At 35.2% G+C, this 18,996-nt stretch overlaps 1 protein-coding gene across 5 annotated transcripts in view; it reads right to left on the bottom strand.

The window, feature by feature from the left end:
• The window catches only part of RABGAP1 (RAB GTPase activating protein 1), a 198,137-nt gene that overhangs the window by 119,910 nt on the left and 59,231 nt on the right, over nt 1-18,996 (bottom strand). For all 5 annotated transcript variants that reach the window (XM_031954259.1, XM_031954261.1, XM_031954262.1 and 2 more), the window contains 4 exons: nt 13,127-13,301; nt 9,304-9,461; nt 5,167-5,277; nt 4,223-4,289 (listed from right to left, as the gene is read on the bottom strand). In XM_031954259.1, the coding sequence (XP_031810119.1) occupies nt 4,223-4,289; nt 5,167-5,277; nt 9,304-9,461; nt 13,127-13,301 (511 nt within the window). The remainder of the gene's footprint in view (nt 1-4,222; nt 4,290-5,166; nt 5,278-9,303; nt 9,462-13,126; nt 13,302-18,996) is intronic.

The following is an 18,996-nucleotide window of genomic DNA, read 5'->3' as shown; positions in this document are numbered from 1 at the left end:
TTAAAAAGCAAAATTGGCCAGATGGGAAAGGAAGTACAAAAACTCACTGAGGAAATTAATTTCTAAAAAATTAGAATTGAGAGAATAGAAGCAAATGCTTTATGAGAAATCAAAATACAATAAAACAAAACAAAAAGAATGAAAAATGGAAAACAATGTGAAATATCTCATCAGAAAAACAAGTAATCTGAAAAATAGATACAGGAGAGATAATTTTAAAATTATTGGTCTATCTCAAAGTCATGATCAAAAAAACAAAAAAAAAAGAAAGAAAAAAGAAAGCCTGGACATCATCTTTTAAGAAATTATCAAGGAAAACTACTCTGATAATCTAGAATTACAAGGCAAAATAAAAATTGAAAGAATCCACCAATCATCTCTTGAAAGAGTTGAAAATGAAAATTTTCATTAATATTATAGCTAAATTTCAGATCAACTAAATCTTTTTGGACAGTCCAAACATTGTATAATCAGTCAGGATAACATGAGATTTAACAAGTTTTTACATTAAATGCTCAAAGGGCTTGGAATATGACATCCTGGAAAGCAATGGAGCTAGGATTACAGCCAAATTATCACCTAAAGAGCAAAACTTGAGTCTAATCTTACAGGGGAAAAAGTGGGCATTTCAATGAAATAGAAGATTTTCAGGTATTCATGATAAGAAGACCAGAGCTGAATAGAAAACTTGATTTTCAAATACTGGACTCAGAAGAAGCAAAAGGAAACAATTAGGAAAGGAAAATCATAAGGACTTAACAAATTTATCTGTTTGTTTATACTCCTATATGGAAACATGATATTTTAACTCATACGAACTTTTTCATTATTATGGCCGTTGGAAGGAATATATGTAGACAAGGCAGAGATGTGAGTTAAATATGAAGGGATAATATATAAAAAATAAAATAAAATCAAGGGGCAAAAGGGGATTGTATTGGGAAAAAGGAAAAGGGAGAGGTAGAAGGTTGTAAATTATCTGCCATAAAAAAGGCAAGAGAAAGCTTTTTACAATGGGAGGGGAAAAGGAGTGAATAAACCTTATTCTCAACAGAATTTGCTCAAAGAAGAAATAACATACACATTCAATATGGGTATAGAAATCTATCTTACTCTTCAGCAAAGTAGGAGGGGAAGGAGATACAAAAGGGGGGAGGATGTCAAAAGAAAGGGCACACTAGGGGAGGGGCTGGTCAAAAACAAAACACTTTTGAGGAGGGACAGGGTGAAAGGAGAGAGAGAATAGAATGGGGAGAAAAACACCTAGCAATAATAATTAGGAAAAGATTTTGAAGCAAGTTTCTCTGATAAAGGCCTTATTTCTCAAATATATAGGGAACTGATTCAAATATTTAAAAAGTCATTCTCCAAATGATAAATGGTCAAAGGATATGATCTATATGCAAAGGATTATAAAATCATGCATATCCTGACCTAACAATACCATTACTAGGCATGAATCTCAAAAGAGATTTATTAAAAAAGGAAAAGAACCTATATGTAGAAAATATTTGTAGCAGATCTTTTCTCAGAGCAAAGAACTGGAAATTAAGGGGGAACCCATCATTTGGGGAATGGCTAAATAAATTGTGGTAAGTGATTGTGAAGGAATATTATTCTTCTATGAGAATGATAAGCAGGATGTTATTAAAAAAAACCCTGGAAAGCCTTAGATAAGTTCAAGCAAAGTGAAATATACTGTGTACCTAGTAATAGCAAAGTTATGGGATGATATTCTGTAAATGACTTTGCTATTCTCAGCAAAACAATGATCCAATACTACTCTGAAGGACTTAGCATGAAAAAATGCTACCCATTCTTTACAAATTAGAATTGAAGAAATGGAAGCAAATGCTTTATGAGAAATTAAAATATAATAAACAAAACCCAAAAGTACTGATTATATCTGAATGCAGACTGAAATATACTTTTTAAAAAACTTTTTTTCTTGAGGTTTTGTTTGTTTTTTTTTGGTGGAGAAGTGCAGAGATCTATGTTTTCTTTTGTAACATGACTTTAAGGGAAATGTTTTACCCAACTTCACATCGGCCTTTTTAATAGGTGGTGTGCAAAAAGATAGAGGGAGAACCTGGAACTCAAATTTTAGAAACGATTGTAAAATGTTTTACATGTAACAAGGGAAAATTAAAATATTAAAACAAAAAAATAAAAGAGGGTCTAAGGCTAGATACATAAATCTGGCTATCTTTGCTACAGTGGAGTCATAAAGGATGAGGCTTGAGAAAAAGCCAATAAACTTGACAGTTAAAAAATCATTTGTAACTTTGGAGAGAGCAGTTTCAGTTGAGTGAACAGATATAAAGGACAATATAAAAAACATGAAAGATCAGAAAAATGAGGTGGATTGATCATGTGACAATGATGGATGATTATAACCTGGCAATATTAAAAAACAAAAAGAAGAAAAGGAAGACCTCCAACAGTTGAGGATTTAGGGTTAAGTAGCATGGTAGGATAGAAATTTTCACTGTGTACCTAACCAATGAATTTTTATGTACATACATCCCTTTTCACTTGGATTAATCCAATAGTCTCCCAATTGATCTTCTTGCTTCATGTCTCTCTCCATACTGTACATGCACCAATACAACTTTCATAACACACAGTTCTAACCATTACTCCATAATTATTATACCATAAATTTCAGTGATTTTCTCTTGTTTCCAGGATAGCCTCTATTTGGTATGGTCCACTTGCTGTTCCTCAACAAATGAGTAGGACTAGATCAGGGAGTTCTTAACCCAGGGTCATGAATCTGTTTTTTTTTAAGATTAATTTTATAATCATATTTCAATACAATTGTGTTCATTTGTAATTTTATGCATCTGATGCATTGTTGGTGGAATTGTGAAATGATCCAACCCACTGTGCATACCCTTTGCTCTAGCAGTGCTACTATTGGGTCTGTATCCCAAAGAAATCATAAAAGGAAAAAGACCCACATGTGCAAAAATGTTTGTAGTAGTTCTTTTTCTGGTAGTAAAGAACTGGAAAATGGATAGGTACCCTTTATTTGGGAAATGGCTGAATAAATTGTGGTATATGAAAATAATGGAATATTTTTGTTTTATAAAAATTATGAACAGGATGATTTTAGAAGTCTTAAAAGATTTACGTGAACTCATATTGAATGGAACAAGCAGAACTAGGAATACATTGTATATAGTAAATACATTGTATATAGTAACAGCAAGATTATGCAAAGATCAACTATGACAGACTTGGTTCTTTCTCAATCCAAAGCAAACCCAATAAACTTTGAATGGAAAACAGCATCCACAGCAAGACAGAGAATTATGGAGACTGAATGTTAAATCATGCTATGTTCACTTTTTCCTTTTTCTCTCGTGGTATTCCCTTTTGTTCTGATTTTTCTTTCCCAAGATGATTCACAAGAAAATATGTTTTAAAAAGAAGAATGTATATGTATAACCAAAAAAAAAAAAAAGTTGTTTTTTATGTGTAACTGGGGAAAAATTTTAAGAAAAAAAAAATGCATTTAAAAAAATTATTCATGATGGGTTTATCAGACTGTCAAAAGGATACCAAAAAAGGCTAAGAACCTCTGGACTAGATGACTTCTAAATCCTCTACCACCCTTAAATCTTACAAAACTATAGTCCTATGAAGGATCTATAATTTTAAAGAGGACGATATTTCCACAAGCTGTAAGGGACCTTAGAGATCATTTGGTTTAATCCCTTCATCTTATGGTGAGAAAACAGTGGCTTAGAGAAGATAAGGAGACAACTAGATGGCACACGGGATAGACTAGGTCTGAAGTCAGGAAGACCTAAGTTCAAATCTGGCCTCAGACACTAGCTGTGTAACCAGACACTAGCTATGTTAGACCCTGGACAAGTCCTTTAACTTCTCTTTGCCTTAATCCACTGGAGAAGGAAATGGCAAACTATTCTAGTATCTCTACCAAGAAAACCCCAAGGACAGTGTTGACATGATAAGGTCCATGGAGTCATGAAAAGTCAGACACAACTAAATGCTGAACAAGAGAAGATAAATGACTTGCCTGAAGTCATATAGCTACCTATTTAAATCTAGATATGCTATGACTTCAAATTTGTGACTTCTATCACATAATTCTCTCTCAAAGTATAGTTGTAGGAAAAGGTAGCGAGAGAAGAATGATTTGTTCCTTACTGAGAAAATCAAACATAAATCTGCCATCAAAACGTAATCATACCAGATCTAATAAGTGCATGTCACTATTCCGCACATCTTTTCCAGGGCTAAGGAGAAGGCCAAAACATCTGCAAAATAAAACAAAACAAACAAACAAACAAAAAAAACCAGAGTATCAATATTAATCTGGAAAAAGAAAACCATGTAGTAAATAAAGTTTAAGATGTAAAACAACTGATCAATTTATGACGCTCTGATAAAAGCTTACTTAAACTGTTAAATCTTAACATTCCTGCACAGATTTCTTCCTCAAATATTTTACCATGATATGCAGGTGATCCAGGGTTTTCAAAGGATATGCCCAGAAGAGTGAAAGGTAAGGTAGGTACAATTAAATTAAGGACAGGGTCATCAATGGATAATGTGTCATTCAAGGGCAAGATAAATAAAATGAAGAGTGGCTTATCACCAAAGAGTTCAATATTTTGGCAATTGCAACTTACCATGTCATGGAAGGGCCCCTATCAGTAATACTAAAAAAATTACAGATTACTAAAATGTTAACTATTTATAATGCTATATAATTTTGATTGGCAAAAATATAATTCGTTTCTCAATAAAAACAAAAAAGATAAATAAGAACTATAAAACTGAAAAAAAAAATGAGGTCAAATTTTATTTAGCAATAATATAGATCTGGCAAAAATACCAGGGCAAAATCTATGGGAGATGCTGCAGGTTGGAAATAGTTACTACAGTTTAAAAAAAAAAAACTGCCAAAAACTCAAGCATAACATTTAAACTTATATTCTTTCTATCTGCCTACCAGTTCCTAGAACAGTGTGCACTGTCTTAAGACAGTGGCTTTATATATGCTTGTTGAATGGCCAAATGAGACAAAGGTCAACCATGTCTCTAAAAGTAAAGTGGGAATTTTTACTCTTCATTAAATGCTTTTAAAAATCTCAATTGATCCTGAAGTTTCAAGCTTTTGAAAATGCTTACCTTTCAATGATAAGTTCTTTGTTACTTGTTTGTTGGACATAAATGACAATCTTCTTATCAATTCCCTGTCGAAGTTTGAAGCATTGCCTATCCTTGTCTTTAGGAACTGCACTATAAATCCCCCCCCCCCCAAAAAAAGGTTTTAATTAATTTAAGTAAGATTATAAGCTTATTATTAAACACTAATACAACTAAGTAAACTTGGCTTTCAAATTTATATGCTATTTAACTTCTTTATATTCATATTTGGCAGTTATAACTGCATTACAGCATTATTACAAAATTATATTAATATAACACAATTTACCTAATTATTCCCCTACTTGCAGACATTTAAGTTGCAAAACAACAACAACAACAACTGGAAGCAATCACAAATAATGCCACTATGAAAATATTTGAACAGAGAGCTATCATTTTGATTCTTTGCTAACATTTTCAAGGTATATTTCAAATATGAGAGCAAAAGAAATGATATTTTGGGTAACTTTATATTGTCAAAAATGCTTTCCAAACAGAGTCTACAAATTTGTAATTCTACCAGCAATGACTGAGTGTACTTGTTTCTCCATAATCTACAAGTAGAGTTTGAATGTTTTTGATTATTTTTGCCAATTCGATTAGTATGATGATTTAATTTAAATTTAAGCAATAAGATTTGTTTTCAAAGTTGATTTAATTTGTATGTCTGCAATAATTATGAAGTTGCACACTTCAGTAATTATTACACCTGTTTCCTCTTTTGAAAATTCTTATTGCTTTTATTAATTTTGGATAGTATTTTCTTGTCATGTATATTAGGTGGCATAATAACATTTCTGGGGTATGGAATGGGTGAGAGAATTGGGGTCAAGTGACTTGCCTAGCGTCATATAGCTAATATGTGTCAAGTGTCCGAGACTGGATTTGAATTCAGATCCTCCTGATTCCAGGGCTGGTGTTCTAGCCACTGTACCACCTAGCTGGTCCTATAATTTTTGAAACCTAAATCTTTGCGCTCCCCTTGAATATAAATAGTGAAGCTCTGAAGGGATCTTGCCTTTGCACCATAGTTATAGTATTAAAATATAATATGAAATTTCTACTAAAATCCCAGGATGGCATAGTGAGGAAAATGTTGGATTTAGAGTCAGAGGATCTGTGTGACCCTGAGTAAGTCATTACCTCTTTGGGATTTAGTTTCCTATAAAAATGAAGGGAGTAGATGAATTACATCTTTTCTAAGATAGCTTCCATATCTAAATCTGTGATCCTGTCAATTATTATTTTAGAGTTGAAAATGAATTTGGAGATAATTTACTCCAATTTTTTTGTGTTACAAATAAAATGGAGACTGACAGAAGGTAAATAACTGTCCAAGGTTAAAGATATAATTAAATGGGAGAGCTAGAATTTGAAATCAGCTCCTGATTCTAAAACTAATACTCTGTATAACACTGGGCTTAAAGTAGTTTTAAATGATGAAATTAATTAGTCCTAAAAAGGAACAAATAAAATAGCTTAATATGAATTTATTAAATGGGGTTTAAGTTTTGTACCAGGGAAAACTCAAGCCCTAAAAAGACAAAAGAAAAAAAAGAGAAACAATAGTTTAATCTTTTCTTTACTTCAGTAATTTGCTTAATGGAATAAAAGATATAAGTAAAAAAAAAAGCTAAAAGAGTTATTAGAATATGGCACATGCTATTTCTTCAGGAGAAAGATTGCAGTGAATAATTTAAAAGCATGTGATTCAGAATATACAATGATTTGAATTTCACAGTGATGTCTTTTTCAGTCGAGACAGACCATAATATTTTATTACTATTTTTATGAATCAAATAAATACCTCCTCCATCTTATATTGTAATCATATTAAGATAATCCTGCATTAAAGCCCTGTGATCCTGGCAGGGAAGTCCTGCAGTAGTAGAGAAAACTAATTTATCCTTGCAGAACTTAAACCTGGCAAATGGAAGAGGTATCTGAGATTTGATTAGCTAATAAAGAAAGGTTCATTACCTGTACACTGGCTATCATATTATGTACTTTTGTTTGTGCCATAATATATTATTTTGACCACCTCCTAAGATATGATGATGTCTTTGCATTAGTAAAAACCACCACTCAAAAAGTTGAAAATATTTTATAGTATGATCATAGCATTCTACACTAAAGGTTTGCTTTTCTAAACTTATCTGGGTATCGAGGTGATATTGGGTTTTCAAAGTCTAGATAGCAAAATAGTTCACACATTCTGGTAGGTCCCATTAAACTAGAAAGGCTCTGCAGGCCATGCAACAGACTGTCATGTTAGAACCAGCTGAGGCATCACAAAAAAGACTGGCTACCAAGTTAATGAAGTTAGCAAGAGCAACTCCTGAAACTATATGGCAAGCTATTGTGACAGGCATTAGGGAGCATTAGGAATGATCTTTAGGAGTACTAAAATAATGAACTATACTTCCATGACATTCCATCACCTTGCTTTTATATTCATAATTTCATCTGATCTTCACTACACTTTTGTGAAGTAGTTGGTTAGTATATTTGATAAATGAGAAATCTGAGCCTCAAGGGATAGTAAGATCATGGATTTAGAGCTGAAAGGGACTACAGAGGACATCCTGTCTAACCCATAATTCAGCCCTAGATATAAAGTGCCTTGCACAACCTTCATATGGCAAGTACTTCTCAGGTTTTGAACAAGTTGGCTGAATCTGTTTTCTTCCCATTATACCAATTTGAGTCAGATTCATATATTCAAAGATGAATAAAAATGACATTTTTCTCTGTAACTGAGAAGGAATATAAAGAATTCTTTCTTTTTTTCTGAATGCTGATCTTTTAATAGAACTATAGAATTTTACAGTTAGAAGAAACTTTGGATGTTTGCTTAAGTTCACACACAGTGATTAATTGGAGAGGAAAGCCTGTATTCCACTGTAAGACAGGGATTCTTTACCTGGACTTTCAGAGTCTAAAAAAATACTGATGACTATATTTCAGTATAATTGCTTTACTTTATAATCTCAAGTATTTTATTTTATACATTTTAAAACATTATTTTGGAACACGGTCTTTAAGCTTCCCCTGACTGTGAAAAGAGTCTATGAAATAAAAAAAGTTTAAAAATCTATATTCTAAGCTTAGTATCCTCTTGATATCATTCTACATCAAAACTGAAAAGAAGTGGTAATTTTATAATTATCTTTCGGGATTTTAATGACTCCTTTTACCATTGAAATAAAGACAATGAACCATTGATTAGCAATAAGATCAAGAATAATGCTAAATTCTTAGCTTTTATATATAGATATAAGTGAATTTATCACAACATCCATCCCACATATTTGTAATCATAATTATCACTGAGTTAATATTAAAATTATATTTAAGAAAATATTAGATCAGAAAACTTTGAAAACCAGTTCAAAAGGTCCAAATCCTTTTCCTAAACAGCTGACAGAACACTATCAAATGAGTGCACATTAAGTAAAAGCCATTTTCAAAATTTTCTAGTGGATTAGCCAGCAGAGGGGGCTATAATGCCAATTTCTTAATATATGAACTTCTCATTCAACATTACAAAAAAAATCACATCTTTTTATTCTTCATTCATTATTTTGTGATGAGGTCAAAAAGGCAAAATAATATAGTCCATTGGATTTGGAGAAAGGGACTCTTCGGATTCCAGTAGCTATAGGGCTCTCAATAAATCACTAAGCTTTAAAATCTGTTTTCTTATAGGTAAAATGTAGACACTAATAAAGGATTGTTGTGAGGAAAGTGTTTTTTTTTTTAAAGGAACAAAAACAATAAAACAAACAAGTTGTTGTTAGTATTCCTTTACTACTATTTTTCTCTTCAGACTGATTACTTAAAAGCATATACCAAGCTAGGAATACTTCAAATGAAGTTCTGGTAGGACATTATGTTTTGTCATCTGAGGAAAAGTTCAGAGACATAATATCAACCTGCATGCTACCATGTTTTTAAAAGTGTACCAAAAAATTCTCTTGAAATCGTAAAATAAAAATTCTAACAAAGGAGACATTTATTTCATCGAGCTCATTTATATAACTAAACATTTTACTTTACTGTCAAACATTAATCATATTAATGTAGATTCGTAACAAATAAAAGGATATTCTCTACCTAAAGTAACCTTTACCATCATCTTCTTTTATTTCTAACGACACAGAGAAGGTGAAGATGTCACTGTCAGGAGTCTGTGGTGCAGCAGTGGCAGAAAGCGGGGTCTGTTTGGCAGAACGGCGGAAGGCAGTGGCAAAACTGTAGAGGATGCGACTTACCTGAAGTTACAAAGAACCAGATAGGTTAGGAGAGAAGTTTCTAGAAAAAACTAGCAAATACATTTCTATAATGACAAGGCTGTTGCTTCTTGTTTCTCCTTTATCTCATAAAAAACAATTTTTTAGGCTCTTAAATGAGATTAATCTTATTCAGAAAAGACATTTAATTAGAGAGAGAGAAAAATCTGAATTACAGAACATGGAAAGTTCAAGTTGGAAGTAATTTTGTAGGGTTCCTAGTCCCAAAGGTTCAATATCATCAGAATAGCTTTCTGAAAACTGTGGTTGGCCAGATCTCAGGGTGTTATCTGACAGAATTTTAGGGAAGACAAAATCAACCACAAAAACTTATCTAATTAGATGTCACACAAAGATTGATAGGTTATTAGGACCATACCACCCCTCATTCTTACCCCCCCAAAAATAATTGTGGAATTGATTGCTGCTGGGTATTATGTGAACAGACTTCTTTCGATTGTGAATTGTAGTATAAGTAGAACAAATTAAATTATAAAATTAAACCAAAGGATTAGGGCTAAAAGGGCCTTTAGAAGAGTCTCGAATCCCACTCCCTCATAGAGCATCAGCACAAGATCCTAAGTCTTCTGTGACTCAGTGCAGAAAGGATCTAAAACTCCAAATCTAATGTTTCAGGACACAAGTTTCCATGGGCCCCCATACTATGGTTTTCTTATGATACACTCCACTGCTGAAGAAATGTGGGATACTTTGGTCTAGCATGACCCCCTCATTTTACAGATGAGGAAAATTAAGCTCAGAGAAACTAATGGCAGAGCCAAGACTAAGCAAATTACCTGTCATTGCATTACTCATTCCACTATCCCTACACCCATAAGCCTTTCCTACATTAACATAAAGCAGAACACCTGAATGTAAAATGTAAATGTAATGCAATGTAAATGTAAAAACTTTTTCATAATTAAAGCAAGCTATATCACTTTGCCTACCAGTGGCCTAGTGAATTAAGAGCTAAATTAGAATAAGAAAGGTCTGAGTGTGGATTCTTCCTAGGACACTAGCTGTGTGACCTTGGTTCTTGGGCAATTCACTACACCTTACATCACCTTTGTTTTTTCACTCATAAAATGGAGATAATGCTTCAGACAGGAAATAAAAGTGCTTAGCAAACTGTTAAGGTAAATGTTATTATCACTTATTATTAATACTGTTACAACTATTCTATGCTACCTATGATCTCCTCTGAAGATCCAATGTAACTGTTTACATTGCTAATTTGCCAGTTAAATCCTTCCCATACACATTTTCCTGGTTTAGGCAAATTGTTGTTCCTTTGAGCAGCTTAAGGAATGAGGAGCTTTTAATTTTAATATTTCTATACATGGACACAAACATATAACAGGAATAATATTTAACAGTAATGAACTTTAGAAATGTTAAAAGTATCATAAACAGGAATCTCTAACAATTTGACATAGTAAAACTCAATTAGCCAGAAGAGTCCATTAATTGTACTTTTACAAGATTGGAAAGTTGTAATTAAGTGTTTAAACATATATTTCAAGAAAATAAATTGCTCAATTAAATGGAAAACATTTTTCTTAGTGCTTAAAACCTTGAAAATTTCTGTCACTACATTCTTATTCTTTGTTAGAATTCAATAAAAATATACTTTATGAGGGCAGAGATTGAGACCTCTGACTTTTATCACCTGCCACAAAGTTTAGAATAATAATATTAATAATATTACTTAATTACTTAATAAATGCTTGTAGTTGAATTGAGCACAGCCATGTAGTGTAGTGGAAGCGTGCTGGAGTTTGGAAGACCTGGGTTCAAAAATTGTGATTTTGGACAAGCCACTTTATTTCTGGCCCTTGGTATCTTCACTTGTAAAAAGAGGGGCTTGGTCTAAATGATCTTTAAAAGGTCATTTAATTCTAAATCTGTGTACACAGAATATTCTTTTGATGACTTTGAACATTGTCATTCTGAACACCACTTACTCATTATGTAATAGAGGCAGGAATAAGCCTGATAAAGGGGATTTCTAGAGGACTTTACCAATGTAGATCAGTATCTTCTCGGCAACTTAGGGTTTTACAGTTACTCAGAGAACTGAGAGGTAAGTAACAGACCTGGGATATGAAACTCCGATTTTCTTGGTTCTGTAGTCAGCTCCACCTCCATTATGCCATGTAGTGTCTGGACAAGCTCTCTGGAGGATCTCAGAACCAATCTTAGTGGAGGAGTGCAGGAGGCAGGAGAGCCTCCAGGAGAATGGTCAAAGATGGGATGTCTCTATTTTCAGTCCTTTTAGCCCTTAAATACCTCAGTATGAATACATCATTACAGCACACTAAGTATGTATGAATTAGAGAACCATTACATTTACTAGAGAAACATTATCTCATCAATCACACAGAGTTAACACCCTTCTTAAGTATCTTTGCTTCAAGTACACTTTTCTCAAGAGTTTCCCAATATCTGTGATCCTCTATAATGCCAAGCTGCCTTTCTTAATATAGAATACTGCTGATAAAAGAACTATCTTAAATTTCTATAGGTGGTGAATTACCAGGTGATAGTATTAAATCAATTGAACCATAATTATTTAGCATTTATAAGTTTTTGGGTTTTTTTTGCTGAAGCAGTTGGGGTTAAGTGACTTGCCCAGGGTCACATAGCTAGGAAATGTTAAGTGTCTGAGGCCAGATTTGAATTCAGGTCCTCCTGACTTCAGGGCTGGTGCTCTATTCACTGTGTTCTCCCAACAAATTTTAGAGAAAAGCAAGTCTTTTTGGCTTTATTTAAAAAAAAAAAAAAATGATTGGAATCTTCTTGGGGGCAGCAAGTAGCTCATTTTTTTTTTTCAGCTTTTATAACCCCAGTGTCAGGCAAAGAACATGGCACACTTTATTCGCTTAACAAATGTTTCAATGAATGATTAATGAGAAAACTGAGAATCATAAAGGCTAAGTGTAAATGACTTCCTCAAGGTTAAAACTCTACCAAATGATAGAGCACACACTAGAACCTGGTGCTTCAGAGTCCAGAATTCTTCACATACTGTAGCACACTGTAAAAAGGGATGAATTGTTTGTTAGAGCTGGGAATCAGAAAACTGAATTTTAGAATATGAAACCTGAAATATTGGAGTGTGAATGGTCCTTAAACCATGCAATGACACAGGATGTTAGAGGAACTGAAGACCCTCAGAGATAGCCTGCTGAAACCAGAAAGTTCTAAACTAATCATCATTAAGCAAAATTAATTATTTTGTCCAACTTTTTCATTCTGCTTATGTGAAGACTTGTGATTTAGGCAGAGAAGAATCAGTAACAAATTAGGATGGACCTAGGTTGTAGTTTTAAAAAATTAACCCTGACATGACCTTATTTTCATCCTTGCCTATTTTTCCTAAAAATCTAGTTAAAAAGAAAAAAATAAAAAACAACAGCAACTAATTGGGAAGGGGGAGTAGTTGGGATTTTGGCTAATTATGACTTCACTATACCTTTTTTCTTATCTTAACAGCTACTAAACAGTGAGTACAAGCTCAAATCACAGTCCATTTGAATATGTGAGCATTTTATTATTTCTAGAAATTCTTGAAGGTCATCTAAAATTCTTGTACTCAGAGAAATGGACTTCAGTTCAAGCGGCAGCTGTCTTAAGAGACTTACAGCTTCTTGTATCTCACACCGGAAGACATGTATTCTGAAGAGTTCAGCATTGTAGTGACTTTCTGTGAAAGCAAAGCAGTCGCTCTCAGGAGTTCCATCATGACCTCTAACACAAAAAAGGATTTTATAGATGGGGTAGTTTGCAATCTCTGTATTCGTTTGAGGATCCAAAAGTCTGTTTCATAATATAAAAAAAAAAAAAAAAAAAGAGGAAAAGATCAGAATGCTAAAATTTTTTTTATAGTTTTGTATATATCCATGAATTTTCAAACACATTTCAAATAATATCATATGACCTACTTTGAGTATTATTACATAGGCAGTAGTAAATAGTAGACCTGGGAGTTGAACTTCAGATCTTTTTGGTTTTAAGGTCAGCTCCAATCTCCCCTTTGCCAAGCTGCATCTCTTAATATGGAGTACTGCTGATAAAATAACCATTTGTACAGGTAGCAAATCAACTGGTGATGGTAGTGAATTAACTAAAACAATTATTTGGCATTTATAAAAGGTTTTTATATTATCACATTTGATTTTCCCCATAAATTTACGGGACAGGTAAGTAACTTTATAGTAACATTATCATATAAATGTTTAGTTTGTCTATGCTGTCTCCCTAGAAATAGTATCTTCAAAAGTCATGTGTGGACTCTTGAAGATACTATTTCTAGGGAGACAGCATAGTGTAAAGTAGTGGAAAGAGTAATAGACTTGAAGTCAAGAGATCTTGGTTTGAATCTTTCTATGATATTTTTTAGTTATGTGATCCTAGATAGGTCACTTACATTGAAAAATTACTACAGAAATTTGATTTTTTAAATATTCTAAAGAAACTTATTTCAATGGCATAGTACTTGCACATGCCAACAACTCCTGTAAGAGTAGACAATTTTTTGAGTTGAGCTGTATTTAAAAAAATATACCTCTTGGTAATAAATCACTTTATGATAAGTCTCCAATCAATACATCAACAAAAATTTATTAAATAGCTACTCTGTGCTAGGTGCTGGGGAAAACAAAAAGAAATAATAATAATAATAATAATAGCTAGCATTCATACAGTTTTAAGATTTAAGTACTTTCTTTATAAATATCTCACTTTATCTTCATAGAATCACAGGAAGGTAGGTGCTATTATCACCCCTATTTTATAAATAAAGTAACTGAGACAGACAGTTAAGAATCTTGCCCAGGATAATAAAGCTATTAAGTGTTTGAGGCAGAATCTGGAATTAAATCTTCTTGACTCCAAGACCAGTGCTCTGTGCTACTGGGCTGTCTATATTAAAAGAACATGGGAAAAAAACCCAAAAACTTCTAAAGAAGTTTAACATTCTATCAAGGAAGGCAAGTTCATACATAATATACATAATACAAAATAAATAGAAAATAATTATAGAGAGGGAAGATATGAGTATTAGAGGAAAGGTTTACTTTTTAAAAATTTTATTGTTTATTCATGTTCTAGGAGTAGGTTCTTTGGTTTCTAATTAATTTAAAAAAAATTTTTTATTTTCAAAATATATGCATGAATAATTTTTCAACACTGACCCTTACATAGCCTTCTTTGTATTTTAGATTTTCCACTCCTTTCCACCACTCTCCTCCCCTAGGTGGCAAGCAATCCAATACATGTTACACATATTAAAATGTTAAATCCAACATATGTAAAGATATTTATACAATTCTCTTGCTGCACAAGAAAAATCAGATCAAAAAGGAAAGAAAATGAGTAAGAAAACAAAATGCACGTTAACAACAACAAAAAGAATGAGAATGTTATGTTGTGATCTACATTTAGTTCCCATAGTCCTCTCTCTGGATGTAGATGGCTCTCTTTATCACAAAATCATTGGAATTGGCATTAGTCATCTCATTTTGGAAAGAGTCACATTCATCCGAATTGATCATTGTATAATATTGTTGTTGCCATGTAAAATGATCTCCTGGTTCTACTGATTTCACTTTGTATCAGTTCATTTAAGTCTCTCCAGGCCTCTCAAAAATCATCCTGATCATTTCTTACAGAACAATGTGTTATGGGCCAGAACTTGAAACAAGGTGCTAAATCAATGGAATTGACAGAGACAATGGTTGTTTAGCATGGTGCTTAACAATTCTCTAGTTCAGTACATATACTTAGTTCTACAAGATTCACACTTTTGATAAGAGACCATAAAAGCTCAGACAAACTCAGTCAGAATCAGAACAAAGGAAGACAGAAAAGTGGTGGCAGGCTGTCCTCCTTTGCTTCTCCATAGAAACCAATACTCCAGAAGGCCTCCAAGAAAGCTAGCTGAAGCCCCAGGGAAAGAGACAAGACTTTGAAAGAGACAATAAAAAATTTGGACTTTAACTCTTGGCTACTCATGTGATGATTACTGAATTGAAACAAAGGCTGCTTCCAGAGACCTCAAGAAAATCTCAACAGAGAATATTACATTTTAGAGAGAATATTACTTAAGAGGAAAAGGGTAAGGAAGCTTCACAGAAAATAAGATGGAATATTATGTGTGAGGAGTAGTGAAAAGGACAGTTGGATAGTTTTGTTCAGCTGGAGATTACTGCAACTGTTGAGGTGTAGACCGAATGCTTAGGTCTAGATTTGGGATACCTAAATGAAATTAGGGTTTAGTTAAGGTCTAGTGGCAGGTTTGGGGTATAGGGAGTCAAACAGAGCTCCCCTGCAACCCCTTGGATTCGGCAAGAATAGTGTATATGAGGTCTAGTAGCGGCTGAAATTCCCTAATAAAAGCATTTCTTGGCCCAGAGAGCTAGATTGATAAAGAGGTTTATTATTGAGTTTAGAAGTAGGAGATAGGTGAAGATAGAGATAGAGGGCACTGGACAGAGGGCCAGTGGAAGAGGTCCCTCACATGGCTGGCATGTTTGGAATCTGCAAAGAGGGAGTTCCAGTTGGTTCTTTTAAGTTGAGACTTATCAAGGGGCTTTGGGGTGTAGCCCCAAAGTTGGCTCAAATGGTGGGGTTGGGACAGGTCCGCCTTTCTATTGGAATTCAAAGGACCAGGCTTTGTGAGTCAAAGGGTAATTTATATTAACTAGGGGTTGGGAATCAAAGATTGGAATCTTTCCCACATCATTCCCCCCTCAAGCAGTTGGAACTTAAATTCATTTAAGGAAAAAAAAAACATGGGGCAAAGTCTCTTATTGAGGCAGAATTGAAGGTTTTTTCCTTCTAGGATTTTCCAAGTTCAGGGGTTCCCTCTTCATCCTCCCCTCAAGCAGTCACCTCCAAAGGCATGTGGGAAAAAGGGCGCTGATCTCGTCTTAACTGCTTCGAGCTGGCAAGGGTTGTAGAGATTTGGGGGTTCATGCCAGGAGGTGAGACATGAGGTGTGGGGTTTGGGATGGCAGCAGGGCATCTAAGGATGTTTGTCCGGCCAGTTGTTTCCGTCATTGTCCCATGTTCTCCAGGCTGAAGGGGCAGTTGAGAGTCCAAAGATTGAAGCCCAGATCTCGGGAGCAGGTTAAAACCGGGGTGTCATCCAGGGTGGAGATGCTGACAGCAGGAAATGCATCAGGTCCCTTCTGTGGGCTGTCTGTAAGAACCCATCTAACAAGGAGAAGTAGGAGAAAATGCTGGGAGCAAAAGATTATTTGTCTATAGTAAAAAGTGTTAGGTAGCCTAGAGTTTAGCCCTTTCTTTCTTAATTTCCAGGAAAGCTAATTTCTCCTGGGGTTGATATTAAAGGGTGGACTAAGAAGTCAGAGTAGGCAGAGGCCTAATTCTAGTCAAGATAAGAATGCAATTTAAGCTCTTAGAAATCTTTTAACTGTGCTGCCTTTCTTTAAAAAGAGTTGGTTCCTTATGCTTAATGACTTGAGCTTTCCCCCACTCTCCCACTCTTATGGGGAGGGGTAGAAGGGATCAGAGGGTTAAAGTATCTCAGCACTGCCAACCCAGCTTACCGGCCCCTGAGGTGTTGGGATTGTCCTGGGATAAAAGGGGAAACAGGGCCAGACCCCAATTCCCTACTGGGAGCAGGATGCCATGGACTAATTCAGCCCCATGTGGTGTGATGCAGTTTCTCCAGTGTTTCTCCTGCTCGAACTCAGGATGGAGACTGGGGTCTCCTCGGACAGTTTCGGACATTCAGGCCTAAGTCTGGGAGAGATTTGTATTAAAGGCTTTCTGCTCTGAGTGTTTTTTTGAGGAGGCAGAAGTTGCCCTGAGAAGAAAAGAGCTGAATCTCAGGTTGGAGGTAAAGGGAAACCAACAAACAGCTGGAAGAAACATGAGTTTTGGACCCCGGAAAAAGTTGAGGTGGTGGGTGGGTCCTAAGTTTCATTAAGTTGAGATTTTTCAGCTTTAAATGAGACAAGTGTGCTGGGTGTGTTTTGGCTTGCCCACTTTTGGCTGAGGGTACAAGTGTTAATCAGTCCCAGGATTAGAAAGAAAAAAGCACTTTAAAGGACGGACTTGTCTGGAGAGAGATTGGAATTCAGCTAATCTATTCAGAATTCAGGTGTTGATAAGGCATTTTTCTCAAGCCCAGTGTTTGTCTCTGCATTGAGACAGCTTAAAATCTCCAGGGATGGGGGAGGAAAGCCAATTCATTGCAAAACCCTAAGACTTTCCCATTCTATAATGTAACCTTCATAGACGTCTCTAGAAGGTCACAAAGGCCCAAAAGGCTTGCCAAAGAAAAACCAGGATTTCGTCCCTACGGCATCCCACAGGCGACTAATTTCCTCAAGACTCCCGGAGTCTGCCAGCAAGCTCAAATTAGCTCGAGACTTTGAGCGGCCCGCCCCGTTATAGAAGGGTAATGTGGTGCGCTTGCCTCAGTGGAAACCTCCTAAGAGGGCCACCATCATTGAGTGCAAGGTAGGGGAGAAGTGTGCTAGGAGTGGGTGTGGTGTAGTAGAAGTGGGTGTGATCTCTATTTTAATAGCTCCTCACTTAACTCTAGACAGTATGCATATTCTATACCCCTCCCCCCCCCTCAGCCTCAGTGTCTCAAGGAATGGGTAGGGAAAACAGAACCAAGTCTAGAGAGCTTGAGAAAAGCACCGACAGGAAAGACAGACTTCTTTCCTAAAGGTGTTCACCGAATTCTTAAATGGCTTCAGTTTCTCCCATTAACTCATTTCTTGCTGCAGTCAAGGAATGGAGGGAGAAAAGAAAAAGAGCCATCTTCTAAAGAATTTAATTTGCCTCGACCTGGAATTTTATTCCCCAGCCATCATTCCAAAGGTCTTTCTTGAAGCTGCAACCTGGCCAGGGTTGGAGCCCAGAAAAAACCTTTAATTGTTGGCAGGGACATAGTACGCCAATCCAGAAAATAAAACAGAGTGTGCTAAGAGCAAAAGGTCTTAGGACTGAGAAAATTAGGAGCAAAAGAGTTCCCACCTGTAGGGTTAGGTAGGAAAGTGAGAGAGACAGACCTAGCCTGGTTTACCTAGGTTATCTTTCCACAAGCAGCTGAGAAAAGGTTTTAAGTAGTGCCCTGAGGCTAAGAAAAAAGCTGAGAGCAGTTTAAAATTCCCTGTCTTTGTAGATAGCCTCATGAGCATGCAAAAGCGTAATTCTGAGGCTTCTACAGTTAAAAGGCTGTGCCTGGAGGGGGCACTGCTCTAACACAGGATGACCAAATCAGGGAAACAGAGTCCCGTTTTAAAATGCATGGGACCAGCATGCTTCCTGAGGGCTGGAAGCTGCGGCTTTAAGAGCCAGGTAGTTCAGATTGCCAGCAAGGTTCTGTTTTAAAAGTTGGTGAAAACCTTTCCAGAGATTTGAGAAGATTGAGTCCCCAATCTCCCCACTGTATAGTTACCCGAAGGGACAGAATAGGAGCATTAAATGGCAGGTTCCAGCCCATGGAATTGAACAGGCCTCGGTTCTCCTC

The sequence above is a fragment of the Sarcophilus harrisii genome, chromosome 2 (assembly GCF_902635505.1).
Source record: "Sarcophilus harrisii chromosome 2, mSarHar1.11, whole genome shotgun sequence".
Classification (NCBI taxonomy): domain Eukaryota; kingdom Metazoa; phylum Chordata; class Mammalia; order Dasyuromorphia; family Dasyuridae; genus Sarcophilus; species Sarcophilus harrisii.
The sequence above is the reverse complement of the archived record's forward strand: the minus strand, read 5'-3'. Positions and strand labels throughout refer to the sequence as shown.